Source organism: Lissotriton vulgaris, chromosome 8 (genome assembly GCF_964263255.1).
Source record: "Lissotriton vulgaris chromosome 8, aLisVul1.2, whole genome shotgun sequence".
NCBI lineage: Eukaryota > Metazoa > Chordata > Amphibia > Caudata > Salamandridae > Lissotriton > Lissotriton vulgaris.
In genome coordinates, this window is record NC_141696.1 from 80,073,769 (window position 1) to 80,093,991 (window position 20,223).

A 20,223-nucleotide genomic window follows, 5' to 3' on the forward strand; every position below is an offset into this window, starting at 1 on the left:
GACGATTAGATTGGGACCACCATACATTTTAGGAGCGTTTAGGCGAACCGGGACTCCATGGACATCATATCACTGTCCTAAGACCCTTTCTTGTCTGTCATTTTTGGGGGAGATGATCCGGTGATAACTTGATGATGTAGTATAATAGGTATACATTTCAGGAATGGTCTCTAACATAATAGGACCTTTGCGTGCAAGAGACTCTGGCAACTGCGCATGAGTTGAAAAAAACTACCCACACCTTAAATCCCCCAAGCTGTTCCTTTCCTTCAGGGTTACAAGGAGCCTGTAGTAACAAGAAGATAGAAGTCCAAGGAAGGAGTCTTGTGTTAAGCTTGTGAGGAAGGAAAATGAAGGGAAAGATGGAAATTGCAGCCTTTTAGGACACCAGTTGAAATGCCTGTAACAGAGCTGTAGTTTATAGGCTGCTGTTACATCTTCTGATCTAATAGTTGCACCTGTCCCTGAATTTAGGATTAGTGTTTATCCTCTCGATGGTGTGGCTGCTACACAAGCATTGTTGGGTGGGACTCTGGTGGCAGCCAGTGATGCTCAACCATACTTTATTTACATTTTTGCTTCTGCTCTTGAGATGAAAACCATTTTGGGCAGGCAGGATTACAGGCACTCTTTGCTCTGTGAATTGTTTTCCTGTGTATTTTCTCGTCATTGGCTAGTCTTATTTCAGCTATGAATCTATGGCTGGTAGAGCATGGACGAAAGCTAGTTATTGATCCAGCGTAAATAATAGCGTTCCCATCATGAATACTCTCCATGGATCCCCATCACCAACAGCAACGCTGTTATAAATGGATATTCGTTTTTATTCACTGCAAGATTGTGCCTAGCGGATGTGTCCCCCATGGGGCATCTGGTGAAAAGAGTGGACGGGAACGGCCCTGCTGTCCTCTTGGTACTCCTATCTGCACAAAGTAATCTGCGGTGAACCCAGTGGCGGGCAGCTGGTTGATAAGTGGTTGCTTGGAGAAGAGAAAGAAAGAACTGTTGCTTATGAGTTAATAACTTTCACCTCTGCTATTCCCCATACCATGTTTTTTGTGATTCTTGCCTCCAAACAGCCTTATTGTGTACAATATACTTTAACATATAAGTAGAGTAGGCTTTGGGACAAACTGCTTCAACTGTTGGCTTATTGTGTTCTTCCTATTTCAATCATTGGCTTCAGACATTGTCAATCACAATGTCCATTAGCCAACAGGCGATTGGCTCTCTCATCTCATGCCTTGTGTTCTCTTTCCTCCTATGAAGTGTGCTTGCATTGCATTGCAGTGCGTTAGGGTTCTTTCTTGACTGTGTTCTCCCTAAGCCTCTGAACTGAATCTTTCGTGTGGTTTGCTACCCCTTGTAGTTACTAGTTAATGTATGTGAGGGCTGCCTGCTGCTGCCCCCTCTTCGTGCCCTCCCCTCGAAGACCCCTGCTTTTGTACCACCCTCTGCCAGTAACTCTGTCTCCTGCTTTTGCCTTCCTCTCCTAGCCTTGGATTTTTTTCATATTCCACTGGTATTGCCAAAATATTTTTAAAGGCAATGGTGTTGGGCGGCAATGCTGAAATGGTACTTTTTACTACTTTTACCTTTCCAAGACAGCTGGAAAGGGCTTCCTCTGCTGTTCCCTCTCAGGCTCTGCTTTTGCCATCCTCTCCCACCTTTAGAATTTGTTTGTATCCCACTGGTAGTGCAAACATATGTTGCAATTTAACTTTTTAATACTTTGTACCTTTCCAACATGGCCGTCACATTTCAAATGGATGCAGGGTATTGGAAGTTTATGAGGGTCATCTTGGAATGATGAAAGTATATAAAAAAAAAAAATCAAGATACCTTTGCCAGTGTTTACATAATATTTGGAAATGCTTTAGCAACGATAATAGTGGCACATGAGAGACGGCCAAGTAAAAAAATAATAATAAAAAGCATTGACAAAACTAATTCGCCAGAGAAAGGTTTGGTGTTTGTGTAACATTCCATGCATTGAGTAGGTAGGAGAATGGACTGCGCATCGTAGGCACGCTTGAGTCTGGCCTGTAGCATTCCTATTACAGAGCCAAAGCTGGTGGCAGTAATCTTTGTGACTTATATTGAAGAACCTAACACGAGCTAGGGGAGTAGGGCGACCATGTTGCTCTTGTCAAACGTCTGTTGCAGCTCTTCATTTTGCAAAGTATTGTAGCAGTTTAGGTAATTATGTTGGTGAATAGGAAGGTGTCCATGCTTCATGTCTTCATGTTTTCATCGCCTCATTCATGTGGTATCAGTCCGCTAGTGCAGCTGTTCCTTCTCGCCTCTCTGCCCAGTTCTCTATATTTTATCACTATTCTTTTCCTCGCCCTCTTTCTTTTTCTCATATTAATAATCACTCGCGCTTGATTCGCGGGTGAGTCTTAATGTGTGTTGTTGAAGTGTGTAACCTCATTCTCTTGTATGTACAGCGCACAGACACCCTCTCGTAGTGCATAAATAAATAAAGCAAGTAATGTGAGCAGAGTACAGCCGTGGCAGCCTGGATAGTTGTGTAAACACACTGCACACCTGATCAACAGGTCTGACGGACTCCAACTCTTTCATCACCTTTGTCTTGAGTGACGTAACAGGTCACGCGCTGACTCCAGATAAAGGAGCAAATGCCTGTGTTATGGAGCCATAGGTGAAAATGGCTGTCTGAACATAGGGCGTGGCCAGAGCAAGGGACTGCAGGAAGGTGCAGTGGCACCAGCCATACAGTGAAAAAGTAAATATGGGTGTTCTGGAACCCACTGCTTGATTTGTTAATCACTTTTGCTTTCCTCCGCAAGCGCCAAGAATAATACAATTTGTATATTAATATGCGTGTCTTTGTGCCACCAACCTAGGCAGGCTGCGGTATTCCCTTAGACTATACTTGTGCTCAACTCGGGTTTCTCCAAGGGTGATTTCGCACGAGTGCGCTACATAAAGTATCAAAGTAAGATATGCCTCTCTTCGTCTTGTTGGAGAGCAACCGGCAGTACCAAAATGGCAGCTTCCAAGTGTTACTGGCAACTGTTAATGTGGAAAAAATGTGGCAAAAGTTGCTTTGGGTGATTCTGGGATTTGTTGAAGGGCCAACCACTGGCCAACAGTAGTCTGAGTGGGACGTCACCTCAAGTTGCTGATGCTGGAGGCAGCAAGACTGACTAGGGCATGCTTTTAGAGGGGTTGTGATGTTGCCTGTGAGGACCACAGACTGCTTCATTGGAATTCTTTGGGGTAGACCCTGTGTCTATCTCTGAAGGTCCTTGGTGATCTGCAGGAAAATGGAACCTCAGTGGTTTATATTGGAGATTTCTGAAGTGCCGGTACTGGCAGTAAAGGCTGTACTTTAAGACACCCTTTAATGGCCCTTGAGAGACCGCTGGGGTGGTGAAGGGTCTTATTCCCTCATAAGGTCTGTAGATGTTTACAGATCTTTGAAACCCAGTTATATTGGGGCACTATGTAATCTGCTAGAAAATAGCTTAAAAAGCGGCACTTTCTATCTTATTCGTTCCAAAATGTAGCCCATCTAATACCCAGATAGACTTGATGTATCAGTCATGCACCAGTCACTGAAAACAAGCAACGTTTGTACCATTCGCTACCGACTCTCCCTGGATGCTCCACTGTGTGTATTCCAGAAAAGTTAACATTAAGTTCACCAACATGGTGTATCTTGAGACTGGTTAACCAGACTGTCTAGAATCGAGATCAGAGAGCAGGAGATGGTTAGCTCTTAACAGGTTTAGTGAGGAAGATCCTCATTGCGAGAGCATCTTCCTCACTCTACCTGATTGCGAGTCCCCCTTTTCTTAGTCCAGGTGTCCGTTTAGGAGCTTCCTACAAGGATTCTGTCAACTCGTGTAATTTCTGTTATAGTGGCTCGGCTCGCGGTTATTGTTGCGTGGACAGTGTGAAGCGCAGTATTACACTATCAAAGTACTGAACGTGCTCTATGCCCACGTAGGCTCAGCTCAATACTGCCCAACCTCAAAAGCTCAAATTCTCTATGTTGCGGCCAAAGGCTGAGATCTTCTGCAGTCGGTCAGAATTTACACTAACTCCTTAACACTCCACTTCCTGCGGAGGCTGTGGTAGCCCGCATTCGTAGTGAAACTATACAGTCAGCTTGCCAACAATGCTCATAGTCTTGATGACAATTCCCAGCGAGTCAGCCTCCATCTGACTGATTGTATATGATCATTACTGAGGGAACAGCTGCGCAAACGTCATGTCACTTGTGAAGGCAGTATCAAAAAGCCAGTAGGTTTGCTATTTTTGGTCTCGGCCTGCGAAAGACTGCGCATATGTGCAATTGAGCTGGCGAGATTTAATGATATAGAGTGAGTTTCACTAGCAAGGTTAAGCCCCGCCCCTCTTTTCCATTGGCTGGCGTCACCGTTCATGCTAAACGGTGGCCAGCCATTGGAGAAGAGGTCCTAGTGACGTTCTTCTTTCTCTTCAAGCCCCGTCCTTTTCAGACTGGCTTACTTGACTTACTGCTGGCGTAAAAGGTTCCTTATCTTCTTTATGGGTCCAGATGGCCCCATAAAGAAGGTAAGGAACCTTTTATGCCAGCAGGAAGTCTGGCGCTTGTCGAGCCTTTGGATCAGAATTTATATGGCTGATTCGGATTGAAATTTTGACATGCAAAAACGCTGCATCCATTGCCGGGTGCCGCTGTATCATGAGGGACGCAGATGTGAGGTTAGGACAGTAAATCCGTATTTCCTCAGTTTGCAATGTCCCCAAGACGATATTTTTGTAAACTGATATTTTGACCACAATATAATTATATAAACCCTTGGATCCGACTAGAATGCAAAGTCAACATGCATCTTTTTTTTGTACATATTTACAATTTCAGGCACTTGGCAATACACTGATCTGCTCACAATCACACATTTTTTTAGTCATACGCCGAAACTTACATCCTGGCAGTCAGCGCTAAACTCGCCAAAGGGCTCATGCCGAATACAGTGACATTTTACTACTTTTGTGGGAAACACTGAACTGAGCCTAATCCCAATGTTTACCAAGAAAAACATTCCCAATCATTACATAATAACAGGAGCAACTAGCGCGGAGGCACCACTTCCGGGGGGGAAGGTAAAAAGGGAGGGCATTCTCGGGGTTCGGCGCCCCTGACATTCTGAAGCGCACTTGTGCAGCACTCGGACGCATCCCGTGGGGTTTCAGCTCGCGTCCAGTTTCAGGGTCCTAGGGTGGAACGGACTCCAGAGTTTGATGAAAGTCTGCAGACTGCTGGTGCACCCTGGATCCCCTCCAAGGCACCCCACGAGCTCTCCCCTCTTCCTCACGTGCACCTCTAGCCCGGACCTCTGGTGGACGAAGCCAGCTCTTCCACCCTAAACTCGTCCCCTCCTCCCTAACCCTCCCCTCACTGGGTCCTAACACCGCTGCTCCGGTTGGAGGATCGGTCCAGCGTCCTTCGGAGGTGTGCGCTGGAGGTAGAGCCCGGCGATCTGCCAACACTTCCTCTTCTCTTGTGCAGTTTGAGCACCACAGCAGGGCGTGTGGCTTGTACTTCCCCCGACCCCCATATAACGTGGCTTGTTATGAGTTTTGCCAATAAGTGGCAATTCCTCAGTGAAAAAGTCCAGCCCCCGCCCCACCAAGTTTTCCTCTGTAAGTTGATTTGGGGATGACACAACTTGGTGAAAGGGTGCCTCAAGGTGCCAATGAGCCATGGGTAATGTTTTAAAACAGCGCTTGTTGCTTAGCTCAAGCAAGTGCTATGAGGCTTCCAGACGCTTCCCGGACTGGAAATGTGGCCAGCGATTGATTTTAAGGCTCATTTTTGCAAGCATTTTTGAAGCTGCAGGGCAGGAAGTGTAGGCGAACAGCTCCAGTCTTCTAATCCTTACCAGGCAAACTCGACCCCGGCCCCCAGACTGGTGCTCTCCCTGGCCATATTTAGGAGAAAGGTCCATCACTGGCCTTTTCATCACTTAAGGAGATGCTGCTCAGTGGCATGTCCCGCCGCCACACTACTGTACTGGGTGGATGCAGGTCCACCCCTAAGCAGATGTGCTACTTGCGTCAGAGCCTCAGCTGTGCTGCGTCCCGTGGAGCCCCTGGCCGAGTTCCCTCTGGCGTGCATCCCTCCCTCCCTTCCGTCTATGCTGTGGGGTCCGCCCATTTCTCGTCAGATTGCCCCGCTTGCCTCCGGGGGTCTCTCCACCGCCCGCCAGTTGTGTGTTGAGGGACACCCGAGAGCTTTGGTGAGTGGGGCTTGGTGGGGGGCGCAGTGCTGGTTCATTGCATGAGAGGAGAGGAGGGACTGGGCCTGGGAGAAGTGGGGTTTTCTGCTAAGCTGCTCTTGGGATGCCTTTACCTGTTGCAGTTTCTTTCTTTTGCCTTGGTGACTGCTTCCTGTATGCTCTCACAATATTGGGCCATGTTTATTCCAAGTTTATCTATAACCCAATGAAGACTACCACTCCCAGAATGCACTTTGTTTATTAAACATCATGTATTTCAGTGACATGGAGTTACCTACAAGCAACGTCTATTGGCTTCATAGATGTAGGTCATGACCAATCTATGGTCAAAGGTTCTTCATTCCCTTTTAAGCTGTAGCACTCATTTACCCCAAAAAGTGCCCCCCCGCACCCCTCTTTGTGACATAATCTGCTAAAATGCTTTAAAATGTTTTCGGTGTGTGACGGGAAGGGCGGGCCTGGGAGTAGTGGGGCTTTTTTAAGTCTCTGACGGCCTCGTGACGCAGGGTGTTTACCTCAGCAGCCAGTGATGGACCCCCGGGCGCACAGTAGCAAATGAGCTGCCAGCGCCTCGACGGTGCCCCGGATGCTTCTTCACAAGTACGTTTTAAACTACATTGGCTCTGTGTATGTGTGTGTGGCTGTGTGTGTGGCACTGTGTGTGTGGCTCTGTGTGTGTGTGTGTGTGTGTGTGTGGCTCTGTGTGTGTGTGTGGCTCTGTGTGTGTGTGTGTGGCTCTGTGTGTGTGTGTGTGTGGCTCTGTGTGTGTGTGTGGCTCTGTGTGTGTGTGTGGCTCTGTGTGTGTGTGTGGCTCTGTGTGTGTGTGGCTCTGTGTGTGTGGCTCTGTGTGTGTGGCTCTGTGTGTGTGGCTCTGTGTGTGTGGCTCTGTGTGTGGCTCTGTGTGTGTGTGTGGCTCTGTGTGTGTGTGTGGCTCTGTGTGTGTGTGTGGCTCTGTGTGTGTGTGGCTCTGTGTGTGTGTGGCTCTGTGTGTGTGTGGCTCTTTGTGTGTGTGTGTGTGTGGCTTTGTGTGTGGCTCTCTGTGTGTGTTTAAGGCTCTGTGTGTGTGTGTGGCTTTGTGTGTGGCTCTGTGTGTGTGGCGCTCTGTGTGTGTGGCGCTCTGTGTGTGTGTGGCGCTCTGTGTGTGTGTGTGGCGCTTTGTGTGTGTGTGTGGCGCTCTGTGTGTGTGTGTGGCGCTTTGTGTGTGTGTGTGGCGCTCTGTGTGTGTGTGTGGCGCTCTGTGTGTGTGTGTGTGGCGCTCTGTGTGTGTGTGTGGCGCTCTGTGTGTGTGGCGCTGTGTGTGAGTGCAAATGCAATAGGTCTCGCATTTGCAAGAGATTAAGCTATTGGCATTGTAAATGACAATGCCATTTATTTATCTGTTTTCAAAACCAACACATAAATAACATTTTTGTAATTTACAATGCCAATAGCTCTAACTTTTGCAAAGGCGAGACCGTTGCATTGTAAATTCTTGTGGTGTATTGTGATCATAAAGCCCTCTTTCACATTTGTGTATGACAACTGTATAAGAAGTGATTACGGGTGTTTGGCTGCTGCCTGCCTTTTCTACTGTGTTGTGTGCATGACAGTAAGGTTGTTCGTTCACTTTTACCTCAAAAGGCCTACTCCGCTTATAACAGAATAGTACCAGCACTTCGCAGAAGGACCTTTATTATTCAACACGAGTAGGTTGGCACTTATGCACACGGTTTCTATACTTTTAATTGAACAGTAGAAAAAAATCCTAGCAGGTTTGATACACTGTTGATTATACAATATGTGTGCTTAACAGAGATGCATTGGATTGAGTGGGCAGAGACCTAAGCAGGTATGACTCCCCACTGACATGGTGCACACGGAGCACCCCTCAGAACCTGGGTCAGGCGCAGCACGTGACCTGCAACAGGCCTGTGCGTCCATGCCATATTGAAGGCCCCTGGGATTCCGACCTGGCTGGTATTTTTGTGGGGAGGTGTTCCCAGGATGTCAATGTTGCACCTTCTGGAGTGGCCTCCATCCACGGATCTCGAATCCCGTGGTTCTGCTGCATCCATCTGATCTCAGCTCTGGTGGCGGGTGGGCCAGGGGTGGCTACAATCTTCAGCTTCGACGAGAGACCCTTGTGTTGGGTGGATTGGGGGATTCCTGCCTTTGATTAGAGTGCGAACTGCCCCTTATATGCACTGCAAACGTCCATCCTGTGGGCTCTGGAAGTTGGCCCTGGCCTTTTCTACTGTGCTTCGCTGTATATTTCAGATGGAACTGGTTCTGTTTTATTTCATTTATGTTTTAACTTTGGCCTGTTTGCAGCCTCAGGCACACAACCATTTCCTCTTCCACCACACCCTGTTTTGTGTTGTCATCTTCTTTTTTCAGCACTTCTTAGAGTGCTGGCTGCACTATCGGTGTTGGCAAAGAGCCTGGAATGATGGTTTACTGCCCTTCTGCGTGCTGCCCGCTTCCTGGCAACAGGTTTCCCTGGCAGTCTCTGCCCTGCGTCAGTGGGCCTCTAGGATGTTTTCCCACTTGTAGCCTGAACAATACCAGACTATGCAAGTGTGGTAGTCACAACACTGAGCAGCACACAGCACCGTCCATCGCCTCACACTCTGCTTGCACCTCAGGTAGTGAATGCTCAGGCAGATCGGCTACTGTACTGAGTTATATGTTACTGTATAGGCGCAGCTGTTGCCTGTAAGACCGATGTCTTGGTGCCATGGGAGGGGTATACTAATAGGTCTCAGTTTCAGTAGTGGCTGCTCCCGACCAGGGATGGTGGAGGAAGGAAGGACATAATAAAAACAAAAGGAATTACCTTTTTTACCGCTGTCTCTTCTTTCTCCATCCTCCTCTCTGCAGGGCAGGAAGCACACAGCCTCCCAGAATCCCCAGACCAATCACAAAACTGCCTTAGGTGATTCTGAGAGGCTGATTCATGTTGAAGGTTGTTTGCCAAATAGGATGATTTGGGTTTTTCTCTGTTCACTTTAAGGCAGTTAGCAGCAAATCCAGGCTGCCTGTGAAGCCATAAGAAATCTAAAGACTGGTCCATGGCACTAGGGTTGGCCAAGGTTAGGAGAATGACACAATGTATAAGCCAAGAGAAGAGATGTAAATGTTTAATGGTATGGGGCATAGCGTAGAATCCCGAGGAACCCCCCCAGATGATCACTGTGATTGAGGATTGAACGGAGGGAGAGAGACTATTTGGGACCTATCACTGAAAAAAATGAGGCAAGACCATGAAAGGCCTGCGTGCAGATGCCATGCTCAGAGAGCCTGGTGATCACAGTGGAATTTATTTATTTATTTATTTATAGGCTTGTTACGCGCCGGCATCACACCCGAAGGTGTATCTCCGCGCGGTGCTGTGAGATGGACAGGTCAAAGAGCTCCTCCTAGAATAGTACAGTCTTTAGACGTTTCCTGAAAACTGAGTGACTCTGGCATTCTCTGAGGGAGAGGGGGGGGTTGTTCCATAGACGAGGACCCATGATGGATAGGGCTCGGCCTCCCTGTCTGGTCTTATAATGTCTAGGAACTTGGAGCAGCTGTTGGTTGGAGGACCTAAGGATGCGGGAAGGACGGTGGTAGACAAACTTGTCTGTGAAGTAGTGTGGTCCCAAATTGTGTAAGCTTTTATGTATTACACAGCTGATCTTGAATTCTATCCGTTTCCGGATAGGAAGCCAATGAAGGGCTTTAAGGAGGGGGAGGGACGGTGTTCTGGGAGGGGTATTGGTCACCAGCCGTGCTGCGGTATTCTGCACCACCTGTAGTTTATTAAGCACTCCCTCATTGGCTGCTAGGAGAAGACCATTACAATAGTCCAGGCGGCTCAAAACGAGGGCCTGGACCAGGGTCTTCCGGGTATCGTCAGGTAGAAGGGGGAACACCTTCCGAAGGAGGCCGATAATGTGGAAGCAGGACCCTGCAGTGGTGCTGGCGTGGTGAAAAAGGGTAAGGTCATGGTCTAGACGCACCCCCAGGTTCTTTACTACTTGTTTGGGGGGCGGGGCCTGTCCCAAGCTCGGAGGCCACCAGTCTGGGGTCCAGAGGATTCTCGCCTCTCCGAATAACATGACCTCAGACTTTCCCACATTGCACTGTAGAAAGTTTTTGGCCATCCAGCTGGCGATTGCAGTCATGCCGTTAGAGAAAGTTTGTCTAATCTCAGGCGTAAAGGTCTTGAAAGTAAACAGCAGCTGCGTGTCGTCAGCGTAGGAGATAGGCATGAACCCAAAGGACCTTATGTCGGCCAGAGAGGAGACATATACGTTGAACAACGTAGGGCTAAGACATGAGCCCTGTGGGACTCCTCTGATGATGTTAGCCGAGGAGGAACTGAAGGAGCCCATATTCACTGTCTGAGTCCGCTCTGAAAGAAAGCTGGTAAACCATGCCAGATTTATCGATGCCTATCTCCCTTAATCTGGTAAGGAGAGTGGCATGGGATATGGTGTCGAATGCTGCGGACAAGTCCAGCAGCACCAACACCACAGACAACCCTCTATCAAGGGACATGCGTATGGTATCCGTAACGGAGAGGAGGGCGGTCTCAGTACCATGCCTGGGCCTGAACCCAGACTGAGAATGGTCTAAGCTGCATGTCTGCTCAATAAAGGTGGAGAGGTGGTGATTGACATGCTTCTCAGTCAATTTGCCGATGAATGGCAAGAGGGAGATTGGCCTCAGGTTGGTCATGTCTGACCAAGGGATGGCGGTGTTCTTCCTGATAGGTTTGACTATGGCCTCCTTCCATCTCCGAGGGACCAGTCCCTCAGATAGGGAACGGTTAATCACCGTCCGAATGCAGGGGCTAAGGACACTCCCAATGAGGTGCATGACCCGGGCAGGTATAAGGTCTACAGGGCTGCCTGACTTAATGGTCCCAATCAGAGAGTTAACCTGGTCTAAAGAGATCTCAGGTATGGATGATAGTAAGGCTGGGGCAGCACAGGCTGTTCCAGGCTGGGAACTGGAAGAATGGGACTCCATATCAGAAGCGACAGACCACTCCAGTAGGACCAAGGCTGTGCTGCTGCCAAGGTCCATGATTTTCCTTGGTTTGTTAGAGGCACATAGCACTTTTTTGTGCACTAGGAGGGCGCAAACCAGATTGGTAATGGTCCAGAAGATCATGATTGCCCAGATATTGTGCAAGTTGCATATTACTATGTTTGTTCAATATCTCGGTAGGGTGTGGGAAACGTGAAAGGGTGAAATGGGACGATACTACAGATGCTACGGTCTGCAGTGGGTTCCTTAAGATAGGAGATGACCATGGCCTGTGTGCATGTTGATGGGACAGTTGTGGACTCCAGGGAAAGGTTTTCTAGCTTCGCAGAGGGAGGACCAACAACATCATGGGCCAGAGCAAGGATACTAGGGGGACAAGAGTGATGATGGGGGAACCCGACTTCACTGGAGAGAGGAGCACAAGGAAGTGGTCATGTGGAATGCAGTGAGAGAGGAGCCTTGAGTGCAGGTAATAGGCAGCCAATGCAGGCTAGAGACCTCAAAAGGTGGCTGAACAGAAACATGAATGGTAATGGAAAAGAAGGCCGTGGTCATTGCAGAGGTCTTGTGAGGAGCTGTAGATTTGCTGAGTGAAAGGGGCTGAAGGAACAGTTTAGCAATGAAGAAGACTTTGTGCAAAGAGTTAGCAGATAGTATTCTGATGGAATAATAGTGCTTCAGGCAGCACAAGTATGTTCTTGTGGAGAGAAGCTGTAAACTAGTTTAGCTGCTCTGTTGTGGGATTTTCGCCGAAGGCGTTGTAGTTTTTACAGTTCTTCCTAATGACATAAAGTTCATCCATGTGCCCAAGTGCCTGGTCTTGATACGACGAGAATGAAGAGGTTTGAGGGGTCCAAAGTGTCACAGGTGTAGTAAGCACGAATTGAAGGAGTTGGCAAGAGCTATTGGATAGGTAGACAAATTAAGGTGGTTGTTTGCCAGGGCAAAGCAGACATTTGTTTATGTACTACACTTCCACAGTGTAGCGTCTAAGCACTAGAACACACATTTATCAGAGAAGCACCAACATTTTAAGGTAATTAACCTGTAAAGGTAGACCAAAGGGGCATTTGCTAGAACTGCAACATGCGATTACATCATGAAACGCTTTCAGGGTCTTTTAAGATAGGGAAGGCCAAGTGGGCCTTCCAAGACGTGGGCGACTATTGCAGAGTTAGGTACATCTTTCAGCATGCAAAGGGTGCTGAATTGTCTTGTACTTGAGGGCAGAGCCGAAAATATTCGAAGCTAAGTGGCCTTCTGTACTAGGCTGTTGTAAGGGATTAAGCCCACATGTATGGAACATGCAATGATAACCTTTAGCCTGAAATCAGGCACAGATGGTAAGTGTCCCTTTTATATACAGACCAATTTATTTTCTAAACTGCGAAACTCTTTGCTCGAGTACTAAGAATACGCTTGGAGAGGGTTATTTCAAAGATGACTGATGCCTCCCAGAGGGGTTTCGTTAAAAGTTTAGACATAAATATTGAAACTCTTGTCAACTTCATCAGAAGGAATAGTGACATCCTTTTGGTAACTGTTTACCTTGATAGAGATAACGTAAGCATGTTGGTTCTTACTTCCTTTTACAAATATTCTCACAACTACGTATTCCCAACATCAAAGCTCAAATATTGCCCAATTGATTTCTGTCAGATTTCCCTTTAGAGTTTATAACTCACCAGAGTTGGCGTCTTGAACCCGAGCTATTTAATTTGACTTTAAAATTATTACCTACCGGCATGTATAATTATAGGTATATGTCGGAATTTAGGCATTTTATGTCTGAATGTAAATGCTAATAAATGTCAAAAGCTGGTCATATGCCCAGTGGACTAGTGCATCCTTTACAGAGAGCCGTGTGTAACTTGAAAAGTCACAGATTGTAATCCTCGCTGACGACCCAGTCTCCTGTACTTTCAACTTAGATACCTTAAGTACTGTAAGCTCGGTTAATAATTAACTTTTAATATCAGCACCCAGAAATAAGTAGATTTTTTATATAGGGGGGGAGTTAATATTATTATTATTATTGTAATTATATTTTTGATCTTGTGCAGACGATGTTGTTCTGTTGCTGTCAGAGCCTGAAACATCGTAGGGGTGAGGTTGAATATCACCCATGCTTAGAGTAAACCATTTCGGTTCAAACTAAACCAGCGTAAAGCAGTGTTGTTCCCAGTCAGCCAGTCTTATTTCGAGAATCCCATTGATAGGTAAGTTTTGAAGTAGTTGGTGTATCAAAGAAATTGAAGATAACCAAAAATTTTAGAAGATTCAAACTTGAAATAAAGCAGTCTCCGAGACACATCAAAATACTTAAAGGTGGTAACTTTAAGGTTTGTTCTTTGGGTAAGACAAGGCATGTCCTTCCATTACATGGGGAATGGCTTTCCCAGATTGATGCTTTGTCTCGATTTGAGGTATGTGGGTATCCAGGCTTTTGCCTCATTGAAAGAAGCCTGTCATCAAGAAGGGGGTGGGGAGGGTTGGATTTCTTGACATTGTGTTATAAGCTTCAGCTTTTATGCAGTGTCATCTAGTCTTCGTTGGCATTGGAACGCACCACAGTCTGCCCTTTAGTTAATTGCTGGGTTTGATCTAGACCAGGTTAAAAACAGTTTCTCCGTTTGTGGCAAGTGCTTGTGTTGAGCTGATATGCCAAGTAGTGTGTGTGCACTACACCGGATCTGTGGTAATTCTATTTGGTACATTCAGTTTAATTCTCACCATGGTGTGAGCAATACATTGAAGGATTATGTTCGCAATCATTAGAGGTCTAATCCAAGAGAGTGATTATCTGGTTTCTGATATCTTTTGCAAAGAGTGTTTTTTGGGCAGTGTGTTTGATACTGTCCTCACGCTAGTGATGGATTAGGAGATGTAAGGCTGTTGAAGCACCACAAAAATTATCTATTTGTGCTTTGTGTGAGAAGTGTCTTAATATGGTGGTAGCTGGACCCATGCTTCCAGAATAGACTGATGTTAATGCATTTGCATTTTTGGTTTACTTTCATTCCTTTACATTGAAAGAGTGAGTTTGGTGTGGAGTTGCAGCAGTCGGTGTATCGGTTGGCTGCACAACCATATAGGTGAAATAGTGATCTTTGTTTTACAACATTGTGTCAATATGTAAGCGTGTTACAACAGTCATGTGGCTGGTGATAGTCTTGGTTATATTTTAGCATGTTCTAAAGAAATAATGTGTCTTTTTAGAGTATTGGCGAACATTCAAGTCTATTCCGTGATCTTATTCTTTTTTAAATGTTGCTGCTGTGTAATAAACTTGTTTATAACCTGAGGGGGTAAAAGTGCATTCGGAAATATGATACTACTGTATGATGAAAATGGTATTATGAAATATTTTTACAAACATTTGCAGATGTGCAGAGTGTTCACATAACCAGTTTTGTAGGCAACACGTGTGCAAGGGTCCTCCACCCCTTGAATAGAGTGCTGTGAATTATCACAGATATAAAATGTCTGCCTCAAAGCTGAGTGTTGAGCATTCACTAAAGTGCTTGCCATGGTGGGTTTCCCACTTCTTTAGATGATTCTACTTCCCTGAACCTTTCACTGATAAGGGCTTCTTCAAATTATCAGGTTCTTTCAACAACTAGTAGATTAGCCGCACAGTGTTGAATTATCCTTCGGAAAGCCCATGTGCAAACCGATCTCTCGCCAACTGTAGTGGGTCCAGAGCATACTCGGAGTAATGGCCGCCTGCATCTCTGGGTCTCCCCATTACTAACCGAGAATGAGATAAATTAGTATCCCTTCTTACTGTTCTCAAAGACCAATCCAGCCGAGATGGACATCGACAATATTGCACTGCTCAAGAACACAGCCTTTCCTCATGTGTTATTTACAAGACCCTCTCACCTTGTTCCCATCAGGGCTGCATCACTTTTTGGCTCCAGTTGCTCTCTACTGATTGCTGTGGGACCTTCTGGAGACAATCTACCTACATTTCTCTTCACACACAAGTGCAGGCACATGTATTTTTCCTCCTTTCTTAATCTCTTTCCCAGCACCTAGTAGCAAACATGTCCTGACCAGGCCTGAATGAATCGCTCACATGCTCAGACTGATAGTCAGGCATCGAAGGAGACTCATGGTTTTCTGCTTGTTGGCTCATGGAAACTTGCTTAAGAATAGCCGTGAAAGGAAATGTTCTTGGGGTGCTGAAGAGTGGGCCATATTCTGTTGTCTACAGTGCAGGCACGAGCACGCAAATATTTGTATATGTGTTCATACGCTGCCAAGTACCAGATCCTACGCATTAATTTTTTTGGGAGATACAATGAGCAAGGAACTTAAAATGTCAGTTGCATGTTTCACAAATGCCTGTCTGTTCTGGAAACATTTACAGATGACAGCCATTTAGCAGTGTTGACTTTAGAAGGGTGTTTATCTGGTTTTCCCCTAAGAGACGAATTTGCTACTGAATTTACTAATGCTCCGTGTCAGTTGTCGTGGGCTGGGAAGATGGTGACGGTTTACCCATCTGTTTAAGATGTTGAATGCAGCATTGATGGTCAGATGCTTACTATTATTTGTCTTCCATTCTCCACAGTTCAGTTACTTGGAAAGCCAGCACTGGAAGTGCTTCCGGGCATGATGAAACCTCCTGCAGTTCTGCTGACCAGAAGCACCAAGCTGAAGATGTGAACAACTTGGCTTTCCTGCTGTGATCGCCTTCCACCGCCCCGCACCCATGTCCTCCAATCATTACCCGTTGCGACCCTTCTCGCCATACCTTCATCCTCATCTGTGACCTTGGCCCCTCCCCAATTGGCTAGGATGAGCTGGCTGAGTAAGTTGAATCCACGGGGAGCAGCGAACAAGGCCCATCGGAATGCCAGCCTCCAGCCGCAAGTCACTGCTGACCCAGAGACTTGTCTCATGGTCTTCAAAAACCACTGGGCTCAGGTAAGTCACTCAGAGGAGGGTCTAAGTGGAGGCTCCAAGTGGAGGTCCAAGCCATGATGCAAGAGCTTCCTGTTTGTTAGTTTTAAGAAGTTGGATGTCCAAGCTACCTGCTTTGAAAATATTCACAAATATTATAAACGTTTTCTAAAACAGAGCGGCTGGAAATACTTGTGGCATTCCATTGTCCGCAAGATGCTCTAAATCCAAATTCTGCAGCTAGAACCTGCTTTCCTTGTGTGCTCTCCCGTTCTGATCTTACATACACATCCTGTTGATTACCCCGGTCCTTGGGAGAGTTGCACTTAAAATGCAGACTTTGATTGTATTGATGTGGGCTTTACCAACTATCCTAGTTGAGTTTAACAAGCTTTTCTCATTTCATATGCTCACAAAAATATTTGCTGGCCTTGGTTCCTGCTTTGAACCCCATTGATTCTCCTGCTATACAAGGTCTTGCCGACAGCCAGCTAAGAGGTCTGTTTTAGAAAGACCTCTTGAAAGCCTTACCAAAAACGCACAGCGGGCTTGGAGCCAGCCCATTTCTCATCACTGGCTGACGTTCTTGTCAGTCTCATTTGCTTGTTTGCTTTACTTACTGTTCTTGTGTTTGTTTCACTCCTCTGAGCATAGCTTCTTTACCATCTGTTTGATTGGATGTTTTTTATTTTTCACGACTCGCATCCAAAAACTACTTTTTCTGTGAGCACTTAATGGAGTGCATGTGTTTTTCTTGCTGTCTCCCGATGTGTGCTGCTTCCCCCTCACATCCCTGCCCCAAGCTCTCTCTCCATGTTGCTCCCCACTCTTCTCCAAGATTTTCTGTGAAAGCGCAGCAACACGTATGTTTTTGCCAGAGTTTGACAGATTGTTTTATCTCCTTCGTTCCACATGTTGCATGGGCGTCCAGGCCCTGGCACACTAGGGCATCCCTTGTGGCACCAGAGAAGTGAGCTGCTGCTCTCACTTCAGTTGGAGATGTCCCTTCTCCCACAGGCCCATACATCCACCTCCTGGACTGCTGCAGGACACTATTTGTTCCAGTTCAGTGTTGTGTGGAAAGCAAATCAGCCTTAGCAAGCATTGTCCTTCAATTTTTGACAGTGGTCCATTCACTTCCCCAGACAGCTGTGTGTTCTTTTAAGGACCTAGTATTTGAAAAATAAACCATGCCACTTATTAAAATTGAAAAATTTAATTTGTTGTTCAGTTTCGAAACACCTTGAGGTTTGTGTTTACTGTCCCTCCAGTATTTTGATTTTGTTTTCTTTTACTTTTAGTTTAAACAAGGCTTCACTGAGCAAATAGCTTGTCCTCGCCTTAAAAATATGAGATCTGTTGGCTTTGCCAATGCTTGTTTTAGATATGGAATTAATAATATGGAAAGGTAGCCAGGGGCTATATCATGTGTGGTTTTGGTACCAAACAGAGGATTTTGAAATCAATCCCGTTAGACATGTATTGGGATGATATTAATGCTAGGCTGATCTTGTCTGAAACGTTCAAGCCTCACACACGTTGGCGGCAAAGTGTGTGTTCTTTCTAGTTTGCTAAGGCTTTGGCGGGATGTCCCCCATAATCTACATTGCAGCAGCTGAAAGAGAGTCCTTGCTAGGAAAAGAATGATCTGATATAGAGTTTGCAGTAGTGGTACTATTGTACGGAGTTTTAAAATAATGTTCTTGGTCATAGAGTTAACCTGAATGGTCAAAGATAATTCAGTGTTGAAGAGAGTTTTTGACTGAATTAGAGGGGATAGATGGAGAGCCTAGGGAGAGAGGCAAGCTAATTGCAAGCGTCTTAGGTTTGTCAGGGCCAGTGAGAAAGCTCTCAGTTTTTGACCCGTTCAGTCAAAACCAATTGCCTGTTATACATTTTGTACATGTTTGAGTCAATTGTGCACTTCATATCTGTTGTCTGATTGTTTTGCTTGTGGTCATCCATGTCAAAGACAACAAGGAGTGCTACGAAAATCAAAGCACTGCTTTGCCGGTTGTCCCTGCCCTAGAGGAATTCTTCCAGTTCTCCTCGGACATGTTTTCCAGCAGCGATCAGCCACCTTTGTAAAGAAATGGGAGCCAAGATGGACCCTGCACATGGAAGTCTAAGCTCCAACCTCGTGAAACTATCATACTACAAATAGGTGCTTCACCATCAGGTTCAGACGTGTACCGATGGGGCTTCTGGGTTCAACATATTCCACATTTACGCTTTGTATCCTCCCAGTTTTCCATCCTCCCCCATCTGGGAGAAAGACTTGTCACAACAAGTATCGCCATTATGGAAATGCCCTGAGCGCCACACTAAATTTCCCTGAGTCGATCTCCACAGGTGGCAGAGACAAAGAGCTGAAGAAACCGTGAATATCTTCGGAGAACCAGAAACCCTTGGTGCCGAGGAGGAAGAAGACATCCAGTCTTTTGGCGTTCGTGCTCACCAACCCAGTCCAGAGCTTACCGACTCCAGTGCCTCTGACGCCGATGTAGACTTGGAAGTAGTTCCACCAACTTAAGCTGAGTCCGGGCCTCCCAGTAAGCCCACACCCAGACTTGTGAGTATTGTTAAAGCCAGAGCACATCAGAAGTCTAAAAAGAGAGAACACTCTGAGCCCAAGCACTGCTTTCAAGAGAGTCAGTATTCCAACTCTGTGCACAAAAAACAACCATCTGCCGTTCCTCCACCACCTTCAGCTCTGGTCAGTCTCAGGGGAAGGCATCTGAGCCAAAAAAGAGATCCACCAAAGCATGCCAACTCACATCGCCCTTCGGATCTGAAGACACATTCCAGCCTTGACACCCTTCAAAGCTGACGAGGCACCATCCATGCCTGCACCTTCTCGGCATCGAAAAAAGCATCAACATTGAGATCTGCTTCCACAGGCTACTCCGGACAACTCAGAGGCAATCTTGAAAAAACTGCAAGAGCATCTCTTCATCAAACAAAAGCGGCTATTCCTTAATCCCTGCATGAGGAAAATTACAACAAATACCACCCTCCAATTCTCTGGATACTGCAGACACACTCCCAAGGAAAATGAGATTTGCCTTTGAATAACTTGCTCCACCCACTCCCTCAAAGGTCAAACCAGCCCCAAAGTGGTTCAAGCACGCAACTACTAGCCCTCCTTCTTCTTCTTCTTCTTCTCCATGACGACCTCCTCCTCCAGTGCCCTTTTCACCTCTGCTGTGCTCACCTCAGGGGTCCCCACATCCTGCTCAGAACAGGGCAGCCCACACCTCCCTTTAGAGGATTATGATGATTCCTCCTATCCTTACCTCAGGGACAACCAATTGGACGATTATGATATTGACCCACTGGAAAATCGTGATTTAGATCCCGTCCCTATAAGGACTCCCCCTGATCCCCTCCCTCCTACCAGGTATCATGGGGCAATACAGGTAGCAGCAGCCTACCACAAGGGAGATGATGCACATCCTACCCGGGGAGGAAGCCTTCCTCTTTAAAACTCTCTTGAAATCAGAGCACGCCATGCAATTTCTTCCAGTACTCAATGTGATGCTGAAGTCAGTCCTGACATCTTTGCAGCTCTAGTCAAGTACTACGGCGGTTACAGCCAGAGTAGAAAAGAAATTCAAGACCTCTCCATCTGATCCCATGTAAATCAGGGAACATGTACCCCATGGCTCTGGCGGTGCATGCTGGCCCTAAGAAGGCCTCTGCGCACCCCACAGGTGATGCCCCGCCACCTGATAAAGAGAGTAAGCAAGGACATTGCCGCAGCACGTAACATGGTAGCAGTTGGGCGGCCACTCACTGCCGCATTGCCAGTTCTGTAGGCCTCCTTGCACTCTATAACAGAGCTCGGAGGGATGAGGTGGAGTAGCTCATCCAGCATCTTCTGGAACAAATCGGTTAGAGGGGGAGGACATTTTGGCAGAAGGAAAGCCCATCTCTAGCGCCACTAAACACTGCGCTCTTGATGCTGCCAGCTCTGCGCTGATGCAGGGTCGTCAACATCTCCATCATACTCCGTCGTCACTCATGGCTTCACATA

The 20,223-nt window shown here is 46.6% G+C and overlaps 1 protein-coding gene across 4 annotated transcripts in view; it reads left to right on the forward strand.

The window, feature by feature from the left end:
- Positions 1-20,223, forward strand: part of FHIP1B (FHF complex subunit HOOK interacting protein 1B) — a 449,140-nt gene that overhangs the window by 174,688 nt on the left and 254,229 nt on the right. For all 4 annotated transcript variants that reach the window (XM_086933723.1, XM_086933726.1, XM_086933725.1 and 1 more), the window contains exon 2: positions 15,856-16,211. In XM_086933723.1, coding sequence (XP_086789849.1) covers positions 16,083-16,211 — 129 coding nt within the window. In that variant the 5' untranslated portion in view covers positions 15,856-16,082. The remainder of the gene's footprint in view (positions 1-15,855; positions 16,212-20,223) is intronic.